At 34.7% G+C, this 26,426-nt stretch overlaps 1 protein-coding gene across 5 annotated transcripts; it reads right to left on the bottom strand.

The window, feature by feature from the left end:
- Positions 1 to 15,136: 15,136 nt before the first annotated feature.
- LOC107887727 (uncharacterized) lies at positions 15,137 to 20,157 on the bottom strand. 5 transcript variants are annotated; one of them, XR_005904448.1, is made up of 4 exons: positions 17,100 to 20,157; positions 16,716 to 17,020; positions 16,477 to 16,643; positions 15,137 to 16,183 (listed from the first exon to the last, which is right to left on the bottom strand). XR_005904448.1 is itself a non-coding variant. In XM_041079851.1 (4 exons), the coding sequence occupies exons 2-4, from the start codon at positions 16,782 to 16,784 to the stop codon at positions 16,078 to 16,080; spliced, it is 342 nt and encodes a 113-aa protein (XP_040935785.1). In that variant the 5' UTR covers positions 16,785 to 16,981; positions 18,751 to 20,155; the 3' UTR covers positions 15,137 to 16,077. The 5 variants fall into 5 exon arrangements, 4 of the variants coding, with proteins under 4 accessions (XP_040935785.1, XP_040935786.1, XP_040935787.1 ...); XM_041079851.1 differs by having other exon boundaries at positions 16,716 to 16,981; positions 18,751 to 20,155; XM_041079852.1 differs by having other exon boundaries at positions 16,716 to 16,981; positions 19,887 to 20,155.
- Positions 20,158 to 26,426: the final 6,269 nt, after the last annotated feature.

Below are 26,426 nucleotides of genomic sequence, written 5' to 3'. Positions count from 1 at the left end.
AATATATGCGATTTGTAGCTTCGATTTGCTTCACCACAACTTCAATCTGCTCTTCAACTACTTCAGTGAGATAAGATTTGTAGTCTTCTCTTTTGCAACTTTAGAAAGGCAAGGTCTGATATCCTCGATCAGCTCTATTGCAACTTTAGGGGGACAAATTCTGGTGTCTTCAATAAACTCCAATCTTTATTCTTTACTCGGCATGTGATCTTGAGCTCAACTCATTTCTCGCAATATGAATTGACTCTTTAAAAACAGACATTAAAAACAGAAATTGAAAATAGCTCAACACGTGAGCCAAAGTTTAACTCACCTCTCGCAATATGAGTTGGTTTTTGAAACTGAAAAGCAGATTTTGAAAATACCTCGACATGTGACCCGAGGCTCAACTCACCTCTCGCAATATGAGTTGATTTTTGAAAAATATAAATTGAAAAAACAAAAACTGAAAATACCTCAGCATGTGAGCGGAGGCTCAACTCACCTCTCGTAATATGAGTTGATTTTTGACGATCAGAAATTAAAAATACCTTGGCGTGTGAGCCAAGGCTCAACTCACCTCTCGCAATATGGGTTGATTTTTTGACAAACATAAAGTGAAAAGCAGAAATTGAAAATACCTCAGCGTGAGACCTGAGCCTCAACTCACCTCTCGCAATATGAGTTGATTTTTTTGAAAAACAGGAATTGAGAATACCTTGGCGTGTGAGCCAAGGCTCAACTCACCTCTCGCAGTATGAGTTGATTTTTGAAAAATAGAATTTGAAAAACAAAATTTGAAAATAGCTCGACGTGAGACCCGAGGCTCAACTCACCTCTCGCAATATGAGTTGATTTTTTTGAAAAGCAGAAATTGAAAATACCTCAACGTGTCTTGAGGTTCAACTCACCTCTCGCAATATGAGTTGATTTTTTGAAGACAGAAATAAAAACATCAAAATACCAAAACATGTCGTCTGGTGGAACTCAGGTGTCTTTTCCTTTGATTCAATACAGCTATCATCACATCTTCTTGCTCTACTGGAGTACCTGTATATGTTATGCATGATGTTATATGATATGCACATGTTTGTCTTTGTTTGTCTTAAATGCCTTTATGCCTACATGATTATGTTATGTGCCTTAGGCATGTTTGTTGTATATCCTTTTTCGTCACTATTTTTGCGATGATCTGTATTCATTACTTCGGCTTTTGACTTTCTCTTTAGGCCCTGTACCTGTCCTCAAGCTTCACGAACAATCTGTGTTTTTCAGATATCACTCTTTTGCCCCTGGTTGAACTTTGTCCTTGCTTTGAGGCTCTTGTACTTATCGAATTCTTATCCGGGTAATGCTTAACATTTCTTTTGTTTAGAATATGTCATTTCACTATTTATCATGTAAATAAATCACATAATTAGATGCATGAAAATGGTCAGGTAGGAACAGAAGGGATACCTCACATTTCTTTCAAATGTAGCAAACAAATAAAGTTAACCAATGATAGTAAAAAGTGTCATAGAGAGAAAAGGGATCGCATTCAACGAATACAAATGCTCTAGATATTCAACGCATGAACTCTTCCATGTTCCTCAATCAAGAATCTTTTCGAGCATGGCTTCTTGCGTAGAAGATTTCGAGCAGCTGAAATGCTTCAAATACTGTAGTCCCGCTGTTTGACCCACTGTGCAAAATGCCTTACTTTTAAGCCAGTGCTTGCTTCATTAGGACGCTCTTTCGGGTTTTCATCCTAATCTTTTGTGTTAACCAAGACGCCCTTTTCGGGTTTTCACCTTGATCTCTTTTTTTTAGGCATAATATTTCTTCACAGTATCTGAATTCACTGGATTAGGTAACTCATTCCCATCCATCTTAGTGAGAATCAAAGCTCCACTTGAGAATGCCTTCTTTACGACGTATAGACCTTCGCAATTTGGTTCCCATTTTCCTCGCAGGTCTTTTTGTATTGGGAGAATCTTTCTCAGCACGAGTTCTCCTTCATGGAATTCTATTGGTCATACTTTCTTGTCATAAGCCGCATCATTCTCTTCTGGTACATCTGTCCGTGACAAATTGCTTTTAAACGTTTTTCTTCGATGAGGTTTAATTGGTCATATCGAGTTTGAACCCACTCTGCTTCCTCTAGTTTCGACTCCATTAAGACTCGTAGAAAGGGGATCTCAACTTCAATGGGTAGCACGGCTTCCATTCCATAAACTAGAGAGAAAGGAGTTGCTCCCGTAGATGTCCGCACAGATGTGCGATATGCATACAAAGCAAATGGTAGCTTTTCGTGCCAGTCTTTATATGTCTCAGTCATTTTCCCAATAATCTTCTTAATTTCTTATTGGCTGCTTCAACAGCTCCATTCATTTTCGGGTGATAGGGTGATGAGTTATGATGCTTTATTTGAAATTCTTCACACACTTCTTTCATCATCTTGTTGTTCAGATTCATGGCGTTATCTGAAATGATTCTTTCAGGTAAACCATATCGACAAATGATTTCCTTTTTCAAAAACCTACAAACTGCAGTCTTTGTCACATTGGCAAACGATGCGGATTCTATCCATTTTGTGAAGTAATCAATGACCACAAAAATGAATCGGTGTCTATTAGAAGCTTTTGGGGAAATTGGCCCTATAACATCCATGCCCCACATAGAAAAAGGCCACGGAGAGGTCATGACATAAAGGGGCGAAAGGGCTACATGAATCTTATCGCCATAAATTTGACATTTGTGGCATTTTCTTGCAAAACTAATGCAGTCGCTTTCCATCGTCAACCAGTAATAACTGAGTCTCATAATCTTCCTGGCCATAATAAAACCATTGGCATGTGTCCCACAGATTCCCTCATGGACATCTTCAAGTATTTTTCTGGCTTCAATAGCATTCACGTATCTCAAGAGCACCTGATCTTTTCCTCTTTTGTACAGGATGTCCCCATCAAGAACAAATCCCGCTACCATTCTTCTGATTGTTCTTTTGTCATTCTCATTTTCTTTATTGGGATACCTTTGATTCTTGATATATTCTAAGACGTCATGGAACCATGGCCATCCATCTGGCTCTTTTTCAATGTTGAAACAATGTGCAGGGACTTCATATATGCTCATTTGCAGAGGCATTATTTCTATTTCTCTGTTTTCTTTAAACATTGAAGCCAAAGTGGCCAAGGCATCAGCTAATTGGTTTCTTCTCGTGGGAAATAATTAAAAGTTATTTCTTTGAATTCTTTAATCAGTCCTGCCACTAGGTCACTGTATTTGACTAATTTCGAATCCCTCACTTCCTAATCTCCACGAATTTGGTATATCACCAACGCTAAGTCTCCATATACCTCTAAAGTTTTGACGTTTCGTTCAATAGTTGCACGAAGTCCCATGATACAGGCCTCATATTCTGCTATGTTATTGGTACAGAAAAAATTTAGCCTGGCAGTGAACGGATAATGGTTCCCTTCTAGTGATACTAAGACTGCTCCAATCTCGTGCCCCAATACATTTGACGTACCATCAAAGCTCATCTTCCATGACTTATCTTTTGATGACTCACATTCTTTTTCTGTGATGCACATTAAGTCTTCATCAGGGAAATCAAACCTCAATGGCTCGTATTCCTCCGTTGTTCGAGTTGCTAAGAAGTCAGCTATTGTGCTTCTTTTTATCGATTTTTGGCTTACATAGACAATGTCGTATTCCGATAGGAGAATCTGCCATCGTGCCATCCTTCCTGAAAGTGCCGCTGATTCCATCATGTATTTTATTGGGTCCAGCTTTGAAATTAACCATGTTGTATGATACAATATATATTGCCTGAGTCTCCGAGCTACCCAAACCAGAGCGCCATAGTATTTTTCAATGGACGAATACCTTGCCTCATATTCAGTAAACTTTTTGCTGAGGTAGTAGATCACCTTTTCTTTCTTTCCTGACTCGTCGTGTTGCCCCAGTACGCAACCTATTGAATTTTCAAACACAGTCAAATACAATATCAATGGTTTTCCCGGAGTTGGCGGTACTAGCATTGGAGGACTAGACAAATATTGTTTTATCTTATCAAAGACCATCTGGCATTTCTCATTCTATTCTCCCGGGTTATGTTTTCGAAGAAGCTGAAAGATTGGGTCGCATTGGTTGGTAAGTTGAGCGATGAATCGGGCAATGTAGTTTAACCTCCCTAAAAATCCTCTGACTTCCTTTTGCGTGCGCAGAGGTGGTAACTCTTGAATGGCTTTTATTTTATCTGGATCAACCTCGATACCTCTTTCACTGAAATTAAAGCCCAGCAACTTTCCCGAGGTAACCCCAAACGTACATTTGGCTGGATTAAGTTTTAGCTGAAACTTTCTCAGCCTTCCGAACAACTTCTTGAAGTTCACTACATACTCTTCTTCCCCTCGGTATTTAGCAATCATATCGTCGACGTAGACCTCTATTTCTTTATGCATCATGTCATGAAATAACATCACCATAGCCCTCTGATATGTTGCCCCAGCATTCTTTAACTCAAATGGCATCACCTTGTAACAGAATGTTCCCTACATTGTTACGAAGGTAGTTTTCTCCATATCCTCAGGGGCCATCTTGATCTGATTATACCCCGAGAATCCATCCATGAAGGAAAATAATGAATGTTTTGCTGTGTTATCCACCAACGTATCAATGTGTGGTAAGGGAAAATTATCTTTAGAACTTGCTCGATTCAGGTCGCGATAATCCACGCACATTCGTACTTTGCCGTCTTTCTTTGGTACCGGGACTATGTTAGCCACCCATTCTGGATATTTGGAGGCTTGTAGGAAGCTAGCATCAAATTGCTTCTTGACTTCCTCTTTTATCTTTAACAATATTTTAGGTTTCATTCGTCTTAGCTTTTGTTGAATGGGTTTGCATTCTGGCTTTAATTGGAGATTATGGACCACAACATCTTCATCCAATCCTGGCATATCCTGATATGACCATGCGAATACATCTTTGTACTCGCGGAGTAAAGCAATCAAATTGTGCCTGGTATCCCCTAAAATAGAGGTCTCAATCTTCACTTCTTGCTTCCTTTCTTCAGTTCCCAAATTTATTGTTTCAACAGATACTTGATGAGGCAAAATCTGTTTATCCTCTTATTCCACCATTCTTAGCAGGTCAGGAGACGAGACATTGTCTTCCACATTTTCTTCGGCTTCGAATTTTCCTAGACAAATAGCTTTCTCAAAATTGATTTCAGGACTCGTAACGGGTTTGTTCATGCCGTTGATATCTGGGCACCTGAAAGTTGAATGTAAAAGGAAACTATAGAGGAGCATCAAAGTATTGGGACCAACAAACATGGCATGATGTGAGAAGAGGGAAAAAAATAAATTTAATGAGAATGAAAAGACCGTGACAAAATGCATCTCCATTAATGTTCATTTAAATGATAAAGAGCAAATCATAAGCTCTTACAAAAGAATCCCTACTATTACTTAGGGGCACACAAAAAGAATAGTGTTAATATTGAGCATTACTCTGGAGAAGATTTAGAAACTACAAGGAGCTCCACATCAGTCCAATTGTCCAAAATAAATCTAGGAGGACAAAGGCATATCGTTGAAACATCTTTAATTGCATCACTTCCTTTGTCAATGACATTTATACTGACATTCTGAAGACCCTTTTCAATTAATAACAGCGTGCTTCGTGGATTATCTTGTCCGGTGTATATCATTCCTGCAGATGTAAATGTTTTTGACAAAGGAGGGTACGTTATGGGCCCCCATTCTATTTCTCGGCCTAAGGTTCTTGCGATCCCTCTTTCTCAATCTTTCTTCCATTATTTTCTTCTTTGATTCATGTCCGGCTGGAACTCCAAACCGTATCGGGCCTTCTGGTGCACTGGCTTTAGAGCCCTGACTATTCCTTGCAGATACCTTTTCAAACCTTTCCTTGCTCGGGCTCCTTTTCCCATAATCAGCTCAACTCCTATCTTGGTATTCCTTGACAGCTTAGGCATGGGAATTCTATTTCCTTCAGCAACAAAAGTGGCATTGACAAATTCCAAGGATCGGAAGGAACATTCTATTGCATCTTCGCTCACTTCCAGGTACGGTGCATCGGCAGAGATAGATGCGACAATGTCTTATTCTCCCTCAACAGTGACCAAACAGCCCTCCATGATAAACTTCACTTTTTGATGGAGAGAGGACGAAACTGCTCCAGCAGAATAGATCCAAGGTCTTCCCAAGAGGCAATTGTATGATGGTGTAATGTCCATGACTTGAAATTTAACATCGTATATATAAGGGCCCACTTCCAGAGGGATCTCAATCTTTCCCATGACTTCACGCCTTGTCCCATCGAATGCCCTTACCGTGGAATGACAGGGCCTTAAATAGGACAAATCCATCAGAATTCTGGAAAGTGTGGCCAAAGGCATAACGTTGAATGCCGACCCATTATCGATGAGCATATTCAGTATTATGTAGCCCTTGCAGCGAGTCGTAATATGCAGTACTTTCACTGAGCCTTTACCGTTTGCCGGTATCTCATCATCACTAAAAGAGATGAAATTGTCAGCGTTCAGATTATTCACCCAGCTATCAAGCTTCTCAACAGATATGTTGTTCGCTACGTAAGCTTGATTTAACACATTCAGCAAAGCGTTCCAGTTCTCAGAGTTTAACAGTAGAGATAAAATCGAGATTCGTGCTGATTACTTTTTCAATTGTTCCACCACATTATACTCACTATGCTTGATAAATTTTAAGAATTCCTGTGCTTCCTCCTCGTCCACAGGCTTTTTAACTTCTTGTTCAAGCCTAGTTTCATGCTCATCTTCGATCACGTAAATCGGTGCTTTCCCTTTCTGTTTCAAGTCACTATTTTTCTTTGCCGGCTCGACTTCTTTAGAATAACACCTCCCATTGCGGGTGAAATGACCTACTTCTCCAACACTTTCGATTACGGTTTCGGACTTTTCACCTTCAGGTGTGACAATGTTGACGTCGTATTTCCACGGTATCGCCTTATCGTCCTTGTAAAGGAAATGAGATGGTACTTCGATTATCACTTTTGGTTTCATCGACTCCTTCTTCGCGTCATAATAAATTATTAACGGTCGGTCGGCGCTATACGAAAAACCTGACTATTGATTGTCAGAGGCACATATTTCTCCTCTATCGGCCGCTTCGCATTTATAAAAAATCTCAATCTCTTTATTATCTATAATATTTTGTAGTAATCTTCTGAACCCCTCGCAGGACTGAATGTCGTTCCCCTCAATACCATGGAACTCGCAAAAACTTTGACCTTTTGCATTTCTTCCTTTGAATACTCTGTTAAGATGACAGAGTAACCCCTTTTCAACTAGTACCTCCCAGATTTTCTGCAGAGGTGTTCTTATTTTAAAAACCCATCTTTTACTTTGCCGTTTGTCCTCTCCTACTACGCTCACATTCCCTTCAGTGTAGTTTGGGAATGGGTTCCCGGTCGTACCGCCAATACCATCAAATCGCAGAATGCCCGCATCGATCAGTCCTTGAACTCTCCTTTTGAAGGAAATGCAGTTTTCCGTAGAGTGTCCCTGGTTCCCAGCGTGATATACACAACTAGCGTTAGGATCGTACCATTTCATTAGGGTGCTATGTAATGGGGAGATATCAATTGTTTTTCTAAAAGTTTTGGGTACAATTCCCCATACGACACAGGGATAGGAGTAAATTGTGGTCTCTCGGGATTGGGCCTTGCTGGTCTTGGTTCGTTTCTGGGTTGGCTTTGAGCGGGTACAATGCTTTGTGGGAATGTGGCGACGGGTCTTTGGTTGTTTGTGGCGTATACGGGGTAGGAAGAAGGTGGTGCTTGGTGATAAAAGGTTTGAGGAGGATAATAGAAATTTGGAGGTGGATAATTTCGAGGTCGGGGTTGGTTTGGATATGGGTTCGGAGTGTAACGACTTCCAGCTCCCACCATATGGGTTTCTGGCTCTCTTTTCTTTACGGGTGCTGCCCTTCTTGAACTGTCAGAACCTTCCATCCTTCCACTCTTTATGGCATTCTCAATAAGTTCCCCGGATCTCACAATATCTGCAAAGTCCTTTATGGCACTTCCCGCTAGTTTGTCATAGAATGACGTTTTCAACGTGTTGATGAAAAGAATCGTTATCTCAGTTTTAGTCAGTGGAGGCTCCACTTGGGCTGAGATATCTCTCCACCTTTGCGCATACTGTCTAAATGTTTCTGATGGTTTCTTTTCCATCATTTGTAGAGTCATTCGATCAGGCACCATATTCGATACATGCTTGTACTACTCACAGAATGCTGACTCCAAGTCCTTCTAGGATCGAATCTTTTCCCTACTAAGCTAGTTGTACCACCGAAGAGCCGATCCTACTAGACTATCCTGAAAACAATGTATGAGTAGCTTATCTTTGTTCATATAACTGGTCATTTTCCGGAAAAACATGACAAGATGCACTTTGGGACATCTTGTCCCATCGTACTTTTCAAAATCAGGCACCTTGAACTTTGGAGATAGAATTAGATCGGGTACCAAACTGAGTTCTTTAGCACCTAGTGTGGAGAAGACTTCAGTGCCTTCTATCGCTTTGAGTCTTTCCTCTAAGCTCCTATACTTCTCTTGAGCCTCATGATCACCGGTTTTTAACTTGGCTATTTCTGCTGGATCGTCTAAATCTGGAACGAGCGGATCAGCAGGACTAGCCCCCGGGTTTGATACAAACATTCTTTGGCTCAGATTAGCAGGTGGCGCAGGTCATTGCTCCAGGCCTGTAGGTTCCCATTGAGCGTACCCTCTTTGTGTTGCGTGGATGTGCGGTGGAGTAAATCCTAGAGGATGGGGTGGATTTTGATCGAGATTAACCCTTGACTGTGGTTCCACAATGTCAGGGTTCATAGGTCCCTTTCCTTTTACCAGAGCCGACATCATTTCCATCATCTTGGCCATTTGATCCTTCTGTTCAAGCAATTCTTCTCCAGATCTCACCATTAAGTCTTTTGTCTCTTGCTGCGACTTGGTCAGTTGCTCTTGTAATTCTCTTTGGATTCTTTCCATCCTTTCAATTATTTCATTGAATTCAGCCTCCATTGCTCTAGCTTGTCGACGCGTTCTATACGAATGACGTGGTTCCAGTCTTGTGGTATTACAACTGCGAATTGTATGTTTTAACCTCAGCGAACGATTGTGGGATATGCAATGAATGAATGAATAAGTGAATACATAAATGTCAAATGAATGTTAGTCATGCATGAATATGCAAGAATTTAGTGTTGATTTCAAGACGGCCCCTATTTAGGCATTTCATTTATCAAAAGAGTCCATTACAAAACATTTCGCCATTTTTTGATTCAATAGTTACACAAACTTCCTAGCTATATCGCCATATTTCTTTACTCGTGCTAAGAATTCTGATATGTTTGATCTTCGACTTGGAGGGAATTGGCAAATGAGAATTTCAGCTTCTTCCGATAGTTGTACCACGTGCATGGCTACCCCACGAATTTCACTGGCTAAATAACTGAGTTGCATTTCTTTTTCTTGGAGGCCCTCTTCGTAAGCACGAATGTCTCTATTATACTGACTATTCTTTTCTTCCAAAGCCCCTAAGGCCCCCAAGAGAGTATCTAACTATTGTTGACGATCTTGAAGGATGTCTTCTAAATCTCGTATCCTCTCTTTTAGTTCTTGACGTTTAGATCGACTAGTCGTTACCTCGACAGACACAGTTTCATATTCGGCGTTCTTCTTTCTTAGCTTCATCATAGCTCGCGCAGCCTTTTCTTCTTATTTCTTCGCTTTCCCTTTCCAGAATTCCATCCCTCTTTTGATGTTGCTTAATTCTTCTTTTCATTCTGCTGATGACTTGCCCAACCCACTGTTCTTTATTGTGCCTTTTAACTTTTTATTTTTCAGATGGAGGTCCCTTAAGTCATTTCTTACGACTTCAGTTTCTTTTTGCACTTTCTCGGTTCTGGATCTTTCAATCTGAACTTCAATTTTCAGTTGGTAGTTTTCCTCTTGAAGAGCACTAAGGTCCTGAGACATCTTGGCCTTTTCTCGTTCAAATTCTTACCTTGCCATTTCTAGCTCAGATGGCACTTCTTCCGAGAAATGATTCTGGACAGTGTAATTTGTCGACGAGACTTGCGACTATTCACTCGTTGCTTTCTCTATATGACATAATCTTGGGTGAGAGTGTCAGCGTATAGAGCTAACTCCATGAGATCAATTCTCTTCCAAGACTTCGCGGTATCTCGGACCCTCTTCAAATGTCCCTCACCCGCAAAAACAAACTCAGGCTGTGCTAATCCTCCGGTGGCGGGTGTGAATTGTCGTGAAGAAAATTGTCTTTGGACCATTAACGGAGCGTATCCAATTCCTCCCATAACCCGATTAGTGGCACATAATCTTGATTTCCAACCTTGTATAACAGAACCGAGGGGCGAATCCACGGTGCTCTCCATGTTACATCTTCAGCTCGAAGATTCTGAAAAACTGAAACCCAATGCTCTTCGGTGACATCGTTTGGCCATTCTCTCTCACGATAGGCTTCCAACGGTGTGAAGGTTTTTGAAAACATGTGGTACGGTGTGCGCTCTACTTTCCAAAAATGGCTCAAAATCTAAACATTAAGCAATTGCGTATATTCGATAAAGCGTCCTTTCCCTTTCCTCCTACAACTGCTTAGGGATCTGAAGGTCTCGACCAAAATAGTTGGGATAGGGTTGATTCTTTGTTTTAACTTTTCAAAGAAGTCCACTACTGCAACCTCTATGTGTCCCAGAACTTCTGAGAAGACGACCAATCCGTAAATGGCCAAGGCAAAAAGATCCATTCTCTTCAATATATCGGGTGGCTTAGAACCAAATCTTGCACGGAAAACCACGGGATACAGATGACTTCATTCTTCTTCTTTATTTGTTTTTCAGCCCATGTATCAGTCATATCTGTCAATTTTACTATTTTTTTCTTGAAGGTCATCGGCTTAGGTTCTTTCACATATATCTTATAGGGTTGTACATTATCGACACGAAGCAAGGCAGGGTACTCTTCTATAGTCGGGGTCATGTCTTCTTAATTGAAAGTAAAACATTGGTAGGCCAGATCCCAAAATCTGATCATGGCTTGAATCAAACGCTCGTCTATGTTGATAGTGATTAGGTGGGCTCCGTACCTCTCAGTGAAGATACCCCTAGTGTCTGAGTCCCATTGATTCCAAACCCGAACCAAATCTTCAAGGTTATTCTGGCGAACATTCATAGTTACGTGCTCGGGCAGATTGGCAATACATCCCTCCACTAGACCATCCCCTTTTTCTTTCTGAGTTTTTAGAGAACAGTCCCGAACCACTGCATTCTTCTCGGTTGTTTGTATAATTGACTCTTCCATTAGAAACCCGTTTTTTGGCAACCGATCTCTAGTCAACACCTTCCTAATATGATGCCTATGATGCATGATGAAAAATAAAAATAAAAACAAACAAACTTGGTTAGTAACCACAACAAATATAAATTGAGAAACAAATTAAGCTACCCGATTCAATTCTTTTGCATAAACAGTGTAAATGTAAAGAAAATGAAAGACAAGAGGCGTTTCTCCCGTGTACTTATTTTGGTGACTATTAACGGACAGGGGTTCGGCATGGCTCTAATTAGGTGGCTCGTATGATTCACTATATGCGGTTTCGGTCTTAGACAGGTACTCGAATTGTTCATACTATCGTCTACTAAGACTAGTACGAAGCCTCGGTCGTAGCCCGTCACAGGCTCACGAGTTCAATTCGAGGGATTACATTTACTTATGCCTATGCGGAGGGACAAGTTAACTCACGAAAGCATAAGTCATATGTAACCCGAAAGTATTCACTAGCCTGTGCGGAGGGACGAGTTAACTCACGAAGGCATAGCGTTTATTTCCACTTAATCGGACGGAGCCCGGGTAGAGAGCTCATGTTATGAAAAGATGCAAGTGCACGGTGTGTGGGGAGAATCTCACAAACCTTTACGTTTATTTAAAAAAACTAAACTACAAAAATCTAGAAACTTAGAGCTGAAAATCAACAAGATAAAACAAGTTAGAAGAATATTTACAGCATGATGCAAATGCATGAAATTTTTTGAAAACAAAATTTGAGGATCACGACTAAATGTTAATTTGAACAAGGAATTTTGAAAATTTTGACGACACGCTTTTAATTTGAATCGACTCTCAAAAATGGGTCCCCAGCGGAGTTTACAGCTGTAGCAACATAAAAATTTTACTTTCGGTCGCTAATTGTGGCGATTTAGTGAAAACTTGAAAACTGAAGTTTGATTTAAAAGAAAAGAGGAGTCGCCACCGATCCCTTTTTTCTAGGTGTGATCGGACAGCTAATAAATCATCTTTTTTGAAAAGAAAATTTATTCTTGAACAAAAATGAAGGCTAAATTTGGGTCTACGTGAAAATCCAGAGAAAAATAGGGTTCGGGAGTCGGTTACGCACGAGGAAGGTATTAGCACCCTCGCGACGTCCAAAATTGGTATATTTATTAAACACATGTTGTCTTGATTTTCAAAAATACTAATTCAATTTGACATTTAATCGTGATCCGATTGAAAAATGATAATTTTTATAATTTCGATCTCTTTTGAGAAGGACGTTCCTTTTTAGCACGAGCCGCTTGATGTTCACCCAACATAGCGATGAAATCGATGACTTAATGTTAAATCGGTGCATTGCCTTATTTATTGAAATTAATAAAAAAAACATGAATAAAAATCTTTAAAGTAGAGAACCGCAAAAATGATATAAAATGGGCGGGAAACAAAAATAAAAGAGTTAGAAATACATCAAAGCAAATAATAAATATGACAATAATATTAAAAATAATAACAATGTACGCGATATTAAACATGATAACAATAGTATTAAATACAAAATAGAGACGAACATATACATAAACATATAATAACAATAGGTGAAGTAACGTAAACATAATATTAAAAATACTAATAGTGTCATATATATATATATTAAAGTACATATGTAATAATAGGAATGAAAAGTATATACATAATAATATTAAATATATACATAATGTATATAAAATGAACATATACAATATATATTAGAAATACTAAAATATATATATTAATAATACTACATAAATATGTACATATATATTAAAATAAATACATAATGATAGTAAAAGTATGTACATAATATAGTGTTGAAAATACATACATAATATAGCTATTAAAATATATATATACGTATGATAATATGTAAAAATGTAATATAGTATTAGAAATATATACATGACATATATAAAATACAATATTAAAAAGATATATATACGTAATATAAAAAATACATATATAATATAATATTAAAATATTTACATAATATATACATATTGGAAATAATGATGTTAAAAAAATACCTATTAACAATATTACATAAACATATACCTATATATATATTAAAGATATATACATATATAATAAAACATATACTAATATTAATAATAATAATAAGGATAATATAAAAATATATATGAAATAGTATAAAAAATATATAACTAATAAAATTTAAAAAAATGTAGATGATATATATATACGATATATATATATATATATTAGAAATGATAATAATAAAATGATATTATAATAATAGTATTATAAAAAATAGAATGATATTATAATAATAGTATTATAAAAAATAGACATGAAAGAAACAGTAATAATAATAATAATATAAATAATAATATATGTATGCAAATAACGATGGTAAAAATATATATATACAATAATAATAATAAATAGTAATAATGTTAATGATAAAAGTAAAGATAAGAATAAAGATAGTAATAACAGTAATGGTAACGTAAAAAAATAATAATAATAATAACCATTTAAATAACAATGATAATAACAATGATAATGAATAAATAAATAATAATAACTGTGACAATAATAATGAATTTAGATGGTACAGTAGAATAATTATAGCAATAATAAGATATTAGTTTAGTTAGTTTAATATATGTAATATTGAAAATAACAAAAAGGGAGTAAATTAGATTAAAATGAAGGTTCGGGGCCAATTTGCAAATAAACAAAGAAGAAAGGGACTGATTTAAAATCTCAAAAAAACATAGAGGGCCTAGAATGGGAAATAACCCTCACCCTCTAAAACGTGCATTAAAAAGGGGGACTAAATTGAAATCTGAAGTAATCTGCTGGGCCAAAATTAGGAATTAAAAGGAATTTAATTGCAAATTAAAGTAAAAAAGGAAGGACCACGCGCATAAATATCCCAGAAACCAAAAACACGAGGATCCTTGGAGCGGGTCGGGTCAAGGTGCGGATCACAGGCGAAACGACGCCGTTTTGGCGTCTGAACTTCAGACCCAAAACGATGCCGTTTTATGTTTCTATAAAAGCTGAGTTTTTTTTTAAAATTTCATTTCTCCTCTGCTTTTAAAAAAAATATTTCTGCCTCTCTTCCTCTCTTACACGGTGGCAGGAAATCGTCAAAAAGTTTTTTTTTTGTTTTTTTTATATTTTAATATGTTTTTAATATTCATGTATATATAAGGAATAAACTCAAAAATAGGGAAGAAAAGAAATAAAAGTCACCTTGGGTTTTTTCGGTTTTGATGTTTGATACTTTGGTTTTTTTTTTATTTCGAACCGTTCTCCTGCTTTGGTGTTGCTAGATTCACACTTTTTCCTTGAGATTACTGCTTTGTGTTTTTAAATCTATTAATATTGATAAAAAAATTTTGTAGAGAGTCCAAAGTGTTCTTTTCTTGGCTTTTTAAAGCCATTTACACTTATTTTCTTATTATTTTTCTACTGTTGTTTGCGTGATTCTTTTGCAGGAGCAATTGGGGCGGTAGAGCAAATGGTGGCTGACAGAGGTGATGGAATGGAGGCGGCGGCTAGGCTTAGGGGAAGGCTAGTTTTTTTCTTTTTTGATTTTGTTTGGGATAGGGTTAGGTTGGGCTGCTAGGGTTTGAATTGTGTTGGGTTTGGGTAGTTTGGGTTGCTGTGTAAAATGGGTTATGGGCTTGAATTGGGGTTAAGTGGGCTAAGTGAGTAGGGCAAATTTGGGTTTCAACAATGTATTTTTCAATTCTCACACATTTTCTTTTTCAATACTCATATGTTAGAAGAGAAAAGATAACAAAAATAGCATGGATCAATGCTCATATATTAAGGCCAAAACGCTAAACTGTTTACAAAAAGAAGAAAGGGTAAAATATTACCAAATTTTCCTACAATTCAACACAATTGAACATATGTGAATTGTAGGGAAATTTAAAAAAAAAATTAGTGACTATATGCCTAAGTTTGTCAACAGTAGCAATCATAGGCAAATTTACAAAAAAAATTATCTGCCTAAGTTAATAAATTAGTAGCAGGCAAATTTACACTTTTTTAAAAAGTTAACAAAAGAAGGTCTATTCACATCATCATCAACGGTCTGTCATAAATGACTCTTGAGTAGGAGGCATTCATCTAACAGTGGTTGGTTTTCTCTTGAATGGGAGCTTTTCTCTTAGAGCAGCTTGTTGATGAGTTGGGGCAGTAGGTAACTGAGTTGGGGCAGCCTGTTGAGTTGGGATACCCTCTTGCTGATTTGGGGTAGCTTGTTGCTGAGTTGGGACACCAACTTTATGTCTTTTGACCTACAGGAACAAGAGAAATCTGAAAAACAAATTCATAAACAGAAGTATACTATAACTTAAGGCAAATGACTTATTGGAAGTTTTGACCAACTTCCCCTTTGTAACTCCTCTTATTATGGCCTATTCTTTTACATTTACCGCACTTCATGTCCACCCCTCTCTTGCTCAACCTTTCTATTGTTTGTGGTTCATCAAGTTTTTTCCTTTTTGCCTTAGAAGGTCCGCCAGGTGGCTTTCTTAGTGCAGGAGGCAGTATTGGCAGCATGTTTTGCAAAATGGCCCATTGTTTAGAACCCCTTATTGGACTTATAAAGTTGGAGTAAATTTGAAGCTGGGTTTGCTCGGTGTACCAGATTTGTACATAGGTCTCTGGGAACTCATCTTTTAGATAAATGACAGCCAATGCATGCATGCAAAGGATGCCAGTGAGATCTTAATTCCTACAGGAGCAGGAATTCTCAACTAAGTCCACCACATGCTGGCTATCTGGACCACATTCAACCTGATACTTGTCCCCACCAGCATCTGATGGAACACACCTAAAAAACAATAAGCATGCTTGGTTAAAACATAATCACTAAAACAACATTGTAATCAGCCTCACCAACACACACCCCTAAAAAAATCACTACATGCATATTATAAAAAATACTCACTGCATGCATATTAAAAAATAGGCAACACACCATCAATCACTGTATGCATATTAAAAAATAGTCAACACACAAACAATCAGTGCATGCATATTAAAAAACATTCACTAAAATAGTATGTGACCAGCAACATGAAGTCAGAATAAAGGCATCAAAAAGATTAAAAATTGTAACTTTACCTCAATGAATCTTTTATATTTACATCCATCTTTTTCTTCATCTTTGGACACAATATTCCTTTCCATTTGTCAGCTTTTTCTTTCTTCTTGACAATAAGCAACATAATCTTGGTCCTTATGGTTTCCATCATGGTCAAAATAGGTTTCCGTCTTGCTTCCAGTCTCATCTATCAGTGAATAATATAAATGATTAGTGAATTGCTAATGATTAGTAAGAAACATAAAACATATGAGTTTACCTTGTTAAATGATTTAGAAAGGTTATTCACTAACATGTCAGAATGACTCCTAATTGAGAAGTGAGACATTGACTAGTGAGTAGAGTTCTTTTCCTTCAACCAATCATAAGCATGTTGATTTGTTTTCCTCAATTCATCTATGGCGTTCTCAAAATCCCTTGTAGTGCTTGCTCTGGCAACTTTCCAAAGTAAAATTTTCAATTCCTTTGTTTAGAAACCAGCCTTCTTAAAATTGGCATGTATGTGTCTAACACAGTGTCTTGTTTCTGCATTAGGAAACAATATATATATTGCTTCTAAAAGTCCTTGCAATTAGAAAAAAATAGTTTAATTCTTTGACAAACCTTAAATAAAAACAACATAAATAAATAAATGGAGTTTTACCTTTTGTTTGTCAGACATGAAAGATATCTGGTATGAGCTAACAATTTCCAAGTCTATTGCAAGCAACTCTAAGAACCAACGCCATGATGCTTAATTTTCACTTTCGACAGCAGCATATGCAAGTGGATAGATGTTGTTATTTGCATCTATCCCAACAGCTGCAAGCAAGTAGCCACCATAGTAGCCCTTCAAGAAACATCTATCTAAACCTACTATCCTCCTACAACCAGCCCTATAGCCATCTTTGCATGCCTGCAGACAAACATACATCCTTTGAAACAACCTGTTATCCAGATAACAGATTGTTGTTGTTCCCTCATCTTGGGTTCTAAACTCCAACAAATACTCATAAATATTCTCATATTGAGCCTTATGAGCTCCTTCAATTAATTTCAATGCCCTAAGTTTAGCCCTTCTACATTTGGTTAGTGAGACTATGCAACACAAATCTCTTTTGACATCTTGTTGTAATGATTTCAGAGAATAATCAGGATCAACAATGAAATTTTCTTTATAATATTCACCTATCCAAGCTGAGGTTACATTCTTATTTTTATATACTTTAGAACAAGTATGGTTAGGGTTTGAACTCCTAATTTGCAAGTCTGGTCAGTAGGGTCATTAGGGTTTAGTTTAGAAGCCCATATGAACCAATAACATTTTTCACTGTAGACTGCCTTTAACCTTTTTAAATTATTTTGGGGAAACTTAATAAAATAACTATTCAACCTACCATACTGCTTGACAACTTCTTTTAAATTGTCTTTAGACTTAAATAACATTCCAACCTTAAGTATAGGATTACTCATGTCATTCTCTAGGTTGAACTCAAGCCAGTTTTGGCCATCTGAGTCAGATTCATGTGCACTATCTAACCTCCCAAAATCATCACTATCACACAGTTCATCTACTTCTATACCATCCATGTTTAAACCATCTACTCCATGTTTAAACCATCTAAATTAACTCCTATCCTATTAGACACATCACTTTCAGATGCATCACTACCAGGCATGTCTTCTTCATTCTCATTAAAATTGTCATCAATTAAACTTGCCAAACAAAGTACTCATTAATAAAGGCAGACAACATAGGCAAACACTTTAACCATTTCTGTCAGGCAATAACCAATACAAAATACCCAATAATTTAATACAAACAAACCAATTTCTGTCATGTACATGGCAGACAACAACCAATACAAAAATAATTTAATACAAACACAACCATTTTTGTCATGCGCATGGCAGACAATAACCAGTACAATAAAGAAGGTAAATAACAAATTTTCATTTTGCCACATAATAGCAGCTTGGATACAAACAATGGCAGATATACACAATAAACATCAGTTTGATAATGGCATCGATACAATGGCAGATACAAACAATAAACATCATGCACATGGCATATAATACACATTATATGTCATACAAATCGAAATAACTCTAAATCGAAATTACCCTAAATCGAAATCCAAATCTAAATATAAATCTAAATCGAGATCAAAATTGAAATCAAAATCAGAATCAGTGAGTGTTTCGAAATAGAAATCGAAATCAAAACTTAAATTGAAATAAACCTAAATAACCCTAAATCAAAATAACAACATTGAAATCCAAAAAAATTAAAACTAAATGCAACAACTTACCCGTTAAAGTGGATGTAACAACACTGGTAGCTTTTCTTCTATTGCCCATTGTCGATGAGAATCAAAAACACTGAATGATTTCTAGTTTCGTCTTCTTTTCCCCCGAAACAAAATAGACCAATCGTACCCTAAACCTTTATACCCTATTAATCCATTATTGAATCAATTTCTAACACTAAACCTTTCTTAATTGATTTCCAAATCAGTTTCAACCCTAAAAAAACCCCAAACCACAATCAAAATTTCCCCAAATCAATTTTCTTTTTTCCCCCCAAATCCTCTTAATCCTAATATGTTTCTAACCCTAAAACATTTAGTCCTTAACCCTTCAATTTTTTTCCCTAAACCCTCCCCAAACGAAGACCCATCAACCACTTCACCAACGTGGCAAGTTAACTTGCTACATCAACTGGTTAACTTGCTACATTTTGTCACTTTTTTATAACGTTAGTGACTGTTTTGTAACTTTTTGAAAGTTGAGTGACTGAAATAAAATTTGAGTGATTGAAATAAAAACTAGGTGATTGTTTTGTCATCTCCTCTAAAATTGAGTAACTATTGGTGTATTTTACCCTAGTGATTTTGCTATTGAAAAGCACAAGACACGAGACAGCAAGAAGATGTGTACCAAAACATACAATGCTTATGTACTTCCACTAAAATTAAATGCATGCATGTATTGAATGCTTGAATTAATCCCTTTAGATAAAAAATTTCAGCCATTTTATTTGAATTAATCTTTTTATACCATCACAGATACTATCACTATCTAATTTTTCTATCAATATGATAACATAGTAAAAATATATGAAATTTTTAACAGATTGACGAATATACTTTTAACCTCAAAATGTTTCCTACTTGTATACAAAAAATCACATGATTTGACAACCAGTAGCCAACTTCTTAATGCTTCGTATTTTGATTCAATGAGTTGAAAGGTAGAGTTTTCTTTTTTCTTTTTTTTGGAATCTTTTTAAGGATAATGGTAAGATTTGAATAAAATTTTCACCGCAGTGGGTATGATGTATAGTAGAAATTAGCATAAAGAAAATTTTAAAAAAATACAATATTTAAAGAAATAAAAATTCAGTTCCTGCAGAGATTTCGTCTTGAAATTAGGTTATTGCGTGTACCATTCAGAAATCCAAGTGGGTGACGGCCAAAACGGGGCTACGAGGAAGAGTCGGTCTTGATCGGAGACGGACCAAACAGTCAGCGAAGCAAATGTTGGACAAGAGAGAGTTACGGGCTTTGGTTGGCTTTTCAAGGGTTTTCTTATTTGCTTTGGGGAGATCCAAGCCAGTAGGGCTGGAGTAGAGGACGAAGGCTACTGTTCATTGTTAAATGGCACTGGAAACCGACGAAAGAGTGGTGGCGGCAATGTAAATTGTAAAAGAAAAGAAAAAAGGACAAGTTTTGTTTTATAAGGAGATGAAGAGGAGAAGAAATTCACGATTTTACCTTTTACATTAAAATGGTATAATTGTTTTGAAGTCCATTGCTTTGAGTGGTTTAAAAAATTGAAAGTACAGGTGTCACATTAATAATTTTGTTAAAGTACAGGTTAAATGATGTCATTATCCCTTTCTTTTATTGAAGCCCAAAGTAAAAATGGGTTTCTAGAGCCCATTTATTAGACCTTACACAAACACTCAAGGATGACAATAAATGTCTTTTATTCCCAAAATGGTAAAAAGGTTTTATTTAATTTAAATTTATAATTTAATTTTAACCCTTTTCATGAAATTTTTTTACCGATAGTGCGGATTTAAATATTTGCAGACGTCTAATTTACTTTCTTGAGGATTTGTATATTTTCAATTCAGAAATTTTAATTACTATCAATCCTTTCCAAATTATTTTACTTTTGCAAATAACGTATTTAAATTCGGATAAATTATTTGAATTTGTTTTAATTTTACGGATAGCATACTCAGCTCATATTCAAATATTTGAGTTCATTTTCACTTTACCTTTCAAATTTATTATTATTATTATTTTTTTTTACTTTAAATTTAAATATAAATTCAAATTTGTACGTATAACTGGACCAGCAGCACACCCACCTATTCTCTTTCTTTTTTGTTTTACATTTTACAAAAATAGTTAAATTTTAGTTTTAGTTTTAGTTACTATAATATGTTTGAATTTGAGATTTAATTTATAAACTTTTTAACATAATTTAATCGTTATAATTTTTTAATGTTATCAATTAGTTCAAATAGTTAATATCGTTAACTTTTTTATTAAAGCATTACATAATTATATATAATTTGAATACCTTAAGTCTTAGAGACTAATACGTAGCTTTTTATTTCTTTTAGGTTTGCATCGCTTTTTGTTACATTATAAGACAAATCAAATTTCAATTCTTTTAACCCTTAAACTATGTTGAAACTTGATATTTTACGTCTTAACTCCTATGAACCCTAGTTAGCCTAAGTTATTTGAAGCAAATGGATTATGGAGTACGAACCATCACAAGTTAGTGGGTGGAGACGGGAGATTATGGACTTTACGGCAAATCCCTGCTAATAAGAAAAATATTACTTTCTTATAACAACTTAGAAAATATTTTTACTTTCAAAATATTTATTCTGTAATCTAACACAAATAGATAATCAACCTGAAGTGGACCAAAAAAATTACTAATTCAAATAATAATTTTTAAATCTTAAGCCATATGAACACTAATTAATCTAAGTTATTTGAAGCATATGGATTATGGAGTATGGACCATCAATATAGTATGTGGGGTGGGGATTATGGGCTTTATGGCAAATCCCCACCAATAAAAAGAGCATTGCCTTCCCTACAATTACTTGTTGGGTTATAATAGCAATGGCTTTTGTCTAAAGTTATTGCCTTTGTTGATGGTGTTCAAAGTATTTGCATTACAAGCTACAATTATTATTTCATGTTCACGAAGCTTTGTAAATTTTAAATTATTTGCAAATTTGGTTCAACTCATTTTGTTTTTTTTTTTTCAAATACCGAAAGCAATAGGATTGATGTCATTGTCTATTATTCTAGAACTCAAAAATAAAATAACAATGGGAAACCCATTTTTTTCAAATGCCCAAACCAATTATTACTTGGTCAACAACTCTCTTCTTCTAGAACTAAAAGAATAAAAAAACAAAATTGCCAACCACCATTTTCTTCTTCTTCACATTTCTTCCATGTTCTTATCTTATATAGATACAATCACAAGAGGAGTGGCTAAATATTTTTGTATTTAAATTTTCACACAATTTTTTTTACTTCTTCTTTGCGGAGCTAGGATGTTATTTTTAAGGGATGAAGTTCTAATTAGGCGTGTAAAAAGTATTTTTAAGAAGGGTAGTTATTTTTTAGGAGGATTATAATATATATACAAATGAGAAAATTGTAAAAATATTAAACTTTGGGAGCCTATTTATATTTTAAAAAGGTCATAGTATATTTACAAAAGATTAACTTGAAAAAAGAAAAAAAATTTAGAATGCCATGACTCCCTTGACCCTCTACTTGACTTTGCCGTTGTATTTATATATCTATAATATAATCATACCATAAAAAAATTCTATTATTTTTTAAAATATAAAGATAATTATGTAACATAGATATATATATATTTATAATAAATCATTTATTCCTAAAAAATAAAACCCACTCTTTTAAAACTACACAATATGATACAACTTCAGCCCAATGCCGCACTCTTCTATTGACTATCATTGTTTTTTGAAATATAAAATTATATGTTTTCACTCGGTGTTATAAGTTAGAGTACCATCAATAAGTATTAGGCGTAAAGGAAGAATGTAAATTTTAATTTTGAAGACGATATTGTTAGGAGGAATAATTATAAATTTTCGTGAAAAGATAATTTCTGTGGATCGTAAAATAAACATAGATAATATTTTAATTATACAAAAAAAAATGACGAATACAAAAATGAAAATCTTTTCAAATGTATGAATAATCGTACCATCTACAATTTTTATAAAATGAACAAATGTTGGTTATGGTGATAAGGCATATTACACTCTTAAGTAGAGACATAAGTTCGATCCTTGGATATGATATTGTTGAGAAGCTAGCTGCGAATTCTGAACATAGACCATAAAACATTCATTAATAACACCAAAACTGTCCATGGTTATTGACTAAACTACCCTTTAAATGTATTAAAGAAACTACTTTAAAAAAAAACCTCCTTTTAGGAGGGGCAATTTTAAATATTTCTATTTGGTACTTGAATTTCATTTTTTAGAGGGACAATTTTACATATTTATGCTAAACCTTTCTATGAAAAAATTTTAAAAAGTCACTTTTTAGGCATCAAATAAAAATGTGCAATATAATTTTATTTAAAAAAAATTCTAATTAATATCATACAAGCACTAGATCAGTTCTTTTTAATAATATTTTAACTTTAATTAGTATCAAATAATTAAATAAAATTAATATAAAAATTTAAATAAAATTAATAAATAATAATTATAAATTTAAAATTAATATTAAATTTATTCTGTCAACAAAATTATGAAAAATTTAAACCTAATAAAATTACCAATAAACTTTACTTTAAAAAAAAAGACATATTGGGATGTGTAATTTTAATGTTTTTATTTTTTGGTTCAAATTTCTATGTTAAAATCCAGCTATTTTAAAATTTGACCGAGAACTCGAATAAGATTAAAATTGTGGCCCCATGACATTCATTTCATTTCATTTCTTTCTTTCTTTTTATTTTCACGTTGAACACTACTATTTTTTTTTATTTCTTTTCTTTACCTTCTTGTTTTCAATTGAAAATTTTAATAGTTATACTCAATAGCCACCGATATCGTCATTTACGGTGATTTTTCATGTCGATTTCGACATCAAATAAGAGATTTTCTTCTTGTTGTTGACTTTTATGGTTTAGCTCCCTATAGCCAACTCCAAATTTTCTAAAACAATGACCAAAGTTTCGAATTACTCTTTCTTCGATCTCCATTTCACATCGTTGGATTATCTCCAATCAAAGATATGATGTTCCCTATGATAAAACATGCCACCTCAATGTTTGGATCACCAAATGGAGTCACGAGTTTCCACTCTTAAAACCCCATAATTTTTTTTCCATTTCAGGCCACTTTTTTTTAAATATATATTAGTGTCGCCTAACACATCAGCGGCACCATTAAATTTTTTTTTATTTTTTACTGGTATGCTTGTATTTTCATGAATATTTTTGAAAAAAAATATATTGGTACTCCCTAATATAGTGATAACGCCATTTAAAAAAATGATTGAGGGAGAAAGGGGATGGTGCTGCTGTATCAGGCGGCACCGGTGAGTACTGTTAAAAAACTTATTTTCATAAATAATTTTTTCCCTGACCTATTTTCGTAATTAATTATTTTTTATATTATAATTATAAAAAACTTAAGTTTTATACGAATTATTATTTTTCACCTACATGCATAAATCTAGTTATTAATTAAATGATTATTACATATTAATTTGGGTATATCTACTGTTTTTATTAGATTAGGTTTGTCTATTTCAGTATAATTAGAAAATGCTTTATATTTATATAGCAATAAAAAAAAGTCATTTTATAATGTGGTAGAAAAATTAGTATATATAAAATCTTATCCCACTGGAATTTCACTTTACTTGGAAGTTAACATCAATTGTGTTGATCAGAAATTAAAATTTTAACTATCAATTTTGAGATCTCTCTTTTGAATTGGGTTTTGTTGGGATTTATGAAAGGCAAGAAATTATTTTATCTTTGATGTATGCTGCGAGACATCAATGATTTTGATGAATGCAACTCCCATTCAATTGACCCTTTGAACAAAGGAGAAAATCTGAGGTAGATTCCTCCACCGTCCCATGTAATGACCTTCAACTGCAAACAGGTTAGTTTTTAATAATAATAATAATAATAATGATGATGATGATGATAATCACAGAAATTAGGTGAGATAGTAAAAGTCTCTCTTACCTAAACTAGTGGTTGAGGGTTCGATCTTCACCCTGAGTATGAAGTAACTTTAAAACTCGTGGCTAACATCTACCCCCTTAATGATACCGAGTTATTCGACAGTGTAAATTAAGTGACTCATCCTTGAGATCAACTCTTATACCAGGTTAGCTAAACAGTCTTGTAACACTACAAATTTTTTTTGAATTTTCACATGATAAATTTCAAGATTTTCATTCGTATTTCACGTAATCATTTTTGGAGCTTTAATATCAATTTTTTGAATCGAATGGGTGAATGTCCCATGCCATTTCCCAAAGCAATCACTCTGTAAATGTAACACCTAATACCTGACCTGATCTTTGGGTCCGAGCTACAGTGTGTCAAATTCCTTTTCGGAGCAATTACAATAAAAATAAATACAATTTTAGTTATTTAACAATTAAATATGAACATTATAAGCAATTATTATGATAAGTAAACATTTTTGGGTATTGTACAAGCTTACGAAAGCTTTAATACTAGCCCGAGGTCTAATCAAGACTAAATTGAAAATTTACAAAAATATAGCAAGTGAGAATCATGATATCCGGGGCATTGTATTGTGATTTCCAAGACAGTAACCAAACTTCAAAACATATCAGGTGGCGATATCCAAGGCTTGGAATCGAGATTTCAAATATAGTAGCCAAACCTCCCAACCTGAGGACCAATTTGCGAAGTTTTCAAAATAAAACAGGGTTGGTATCGTGATAAAAAGGGTTATGGTATTGCAATATTAGCGAAAGAACACCAAGTCCCTATTTTTGACAATAAGCACATTTTGGCACCTTTTACCATTCAAATATTAATCAAAATACACCAAAACATACCAAAACAAGTCTTTTAATCATTTCTAATCAAAACCATTTCAATTTGGATTCAATCTAATACAAAATGTTCCAACTCAATGCATACAATCATATGTCAACCAAATCAACCAACTAACCATGCAATTACCAAATCTTTCTAACCATCATGCCATTAATAAATGCAACTTTTCATACCATTTCAAAACACATTTGGATGCCAATTTACACACATTATCTATTTGACCAAATTCTATGCATCAAGGTATGATCCAAAAGTATTTATATACATAGTTTAGTATTAAAATGGACACACTTAGGTACATGCCAAATAATTAGTGAAAAAAAGTATACAAACATCGTTGAGTCCAGGATCTTTGACTGGATGCTGAAGTCGAAACTCAAATTCTCAAATTGCACCTAACCTGTGCACGAAAAAAAAATCATGCGCTGAGCAAGCCACTCAGTGGTAATCTATGAATCAAGACAATATAAAACAAACTTAAATAAATGTATGCATTCCATTCAAGTTTCAACTTTACAATCCATTACTATGTGTTCATTCCAAAACATCTTCATTTCCAATATGATAATTACCTAAGGTTACCAATTCTCAACAATTTCATACCCCTCGCCCTTCTCCATCACTAGATTAGGGTTACAGGATGTTACAATATTTAACAAGAAAAATATATGCCATTTTAATTCAAAATTTATTTTAAAACAATCATTCATAAATAATCAGTCAATAATCCTGTTATTCATACAACAGTGAGGCTTAAATTAAGCCTATGAAGCTCTAAGATCAATTCAGGAACAAGTAGGGACTAATTCGAAATATAACATAAAAGTAGGATAAA

Source organism: Gossypium hirsutum, chromosome A11, assembly GCF_007990345.1.
Source record: "Gossypium hirsutum isolate 1008001.06 chromosome A11, Gossypium_hirsutum_v2.1, whole genome shotgun sequence".
Classification (NCBI taxonomy): domain Eukaryota; kingdom Viridiplantae; phylum Streptophyta; class Magnoliopsida; order Malvales; family Malvaceae; genus Gossypium; species Gossypium hirsutum.
This window is presented reverse-complemented; position numbering and strand designations above follow the sequence as displayed.

Coding starts and splice junctions, on each gene's coding strand:
- LOC107887727 (XM_016811966.2), bottom strand. CDS start 16,784: ATGTCTCACTTCTCAATTAGGAGTCATTCTGACATGTTAGTGAATAAC. Junction 16,644..16,715: donor TTTCTAAATCATTTAACAAG/GTAAACTCATAT, acceptor ATTCACTGATAG/ATGAGACTGGAAGCAAGACG. Junction 16,184..16,476: donor AATATAAAAGATTCATTGAG/GTAAAGTTACAA, acceptor ATTGTTTTTTAG/GTGTGTTCCATCAGATGCTG.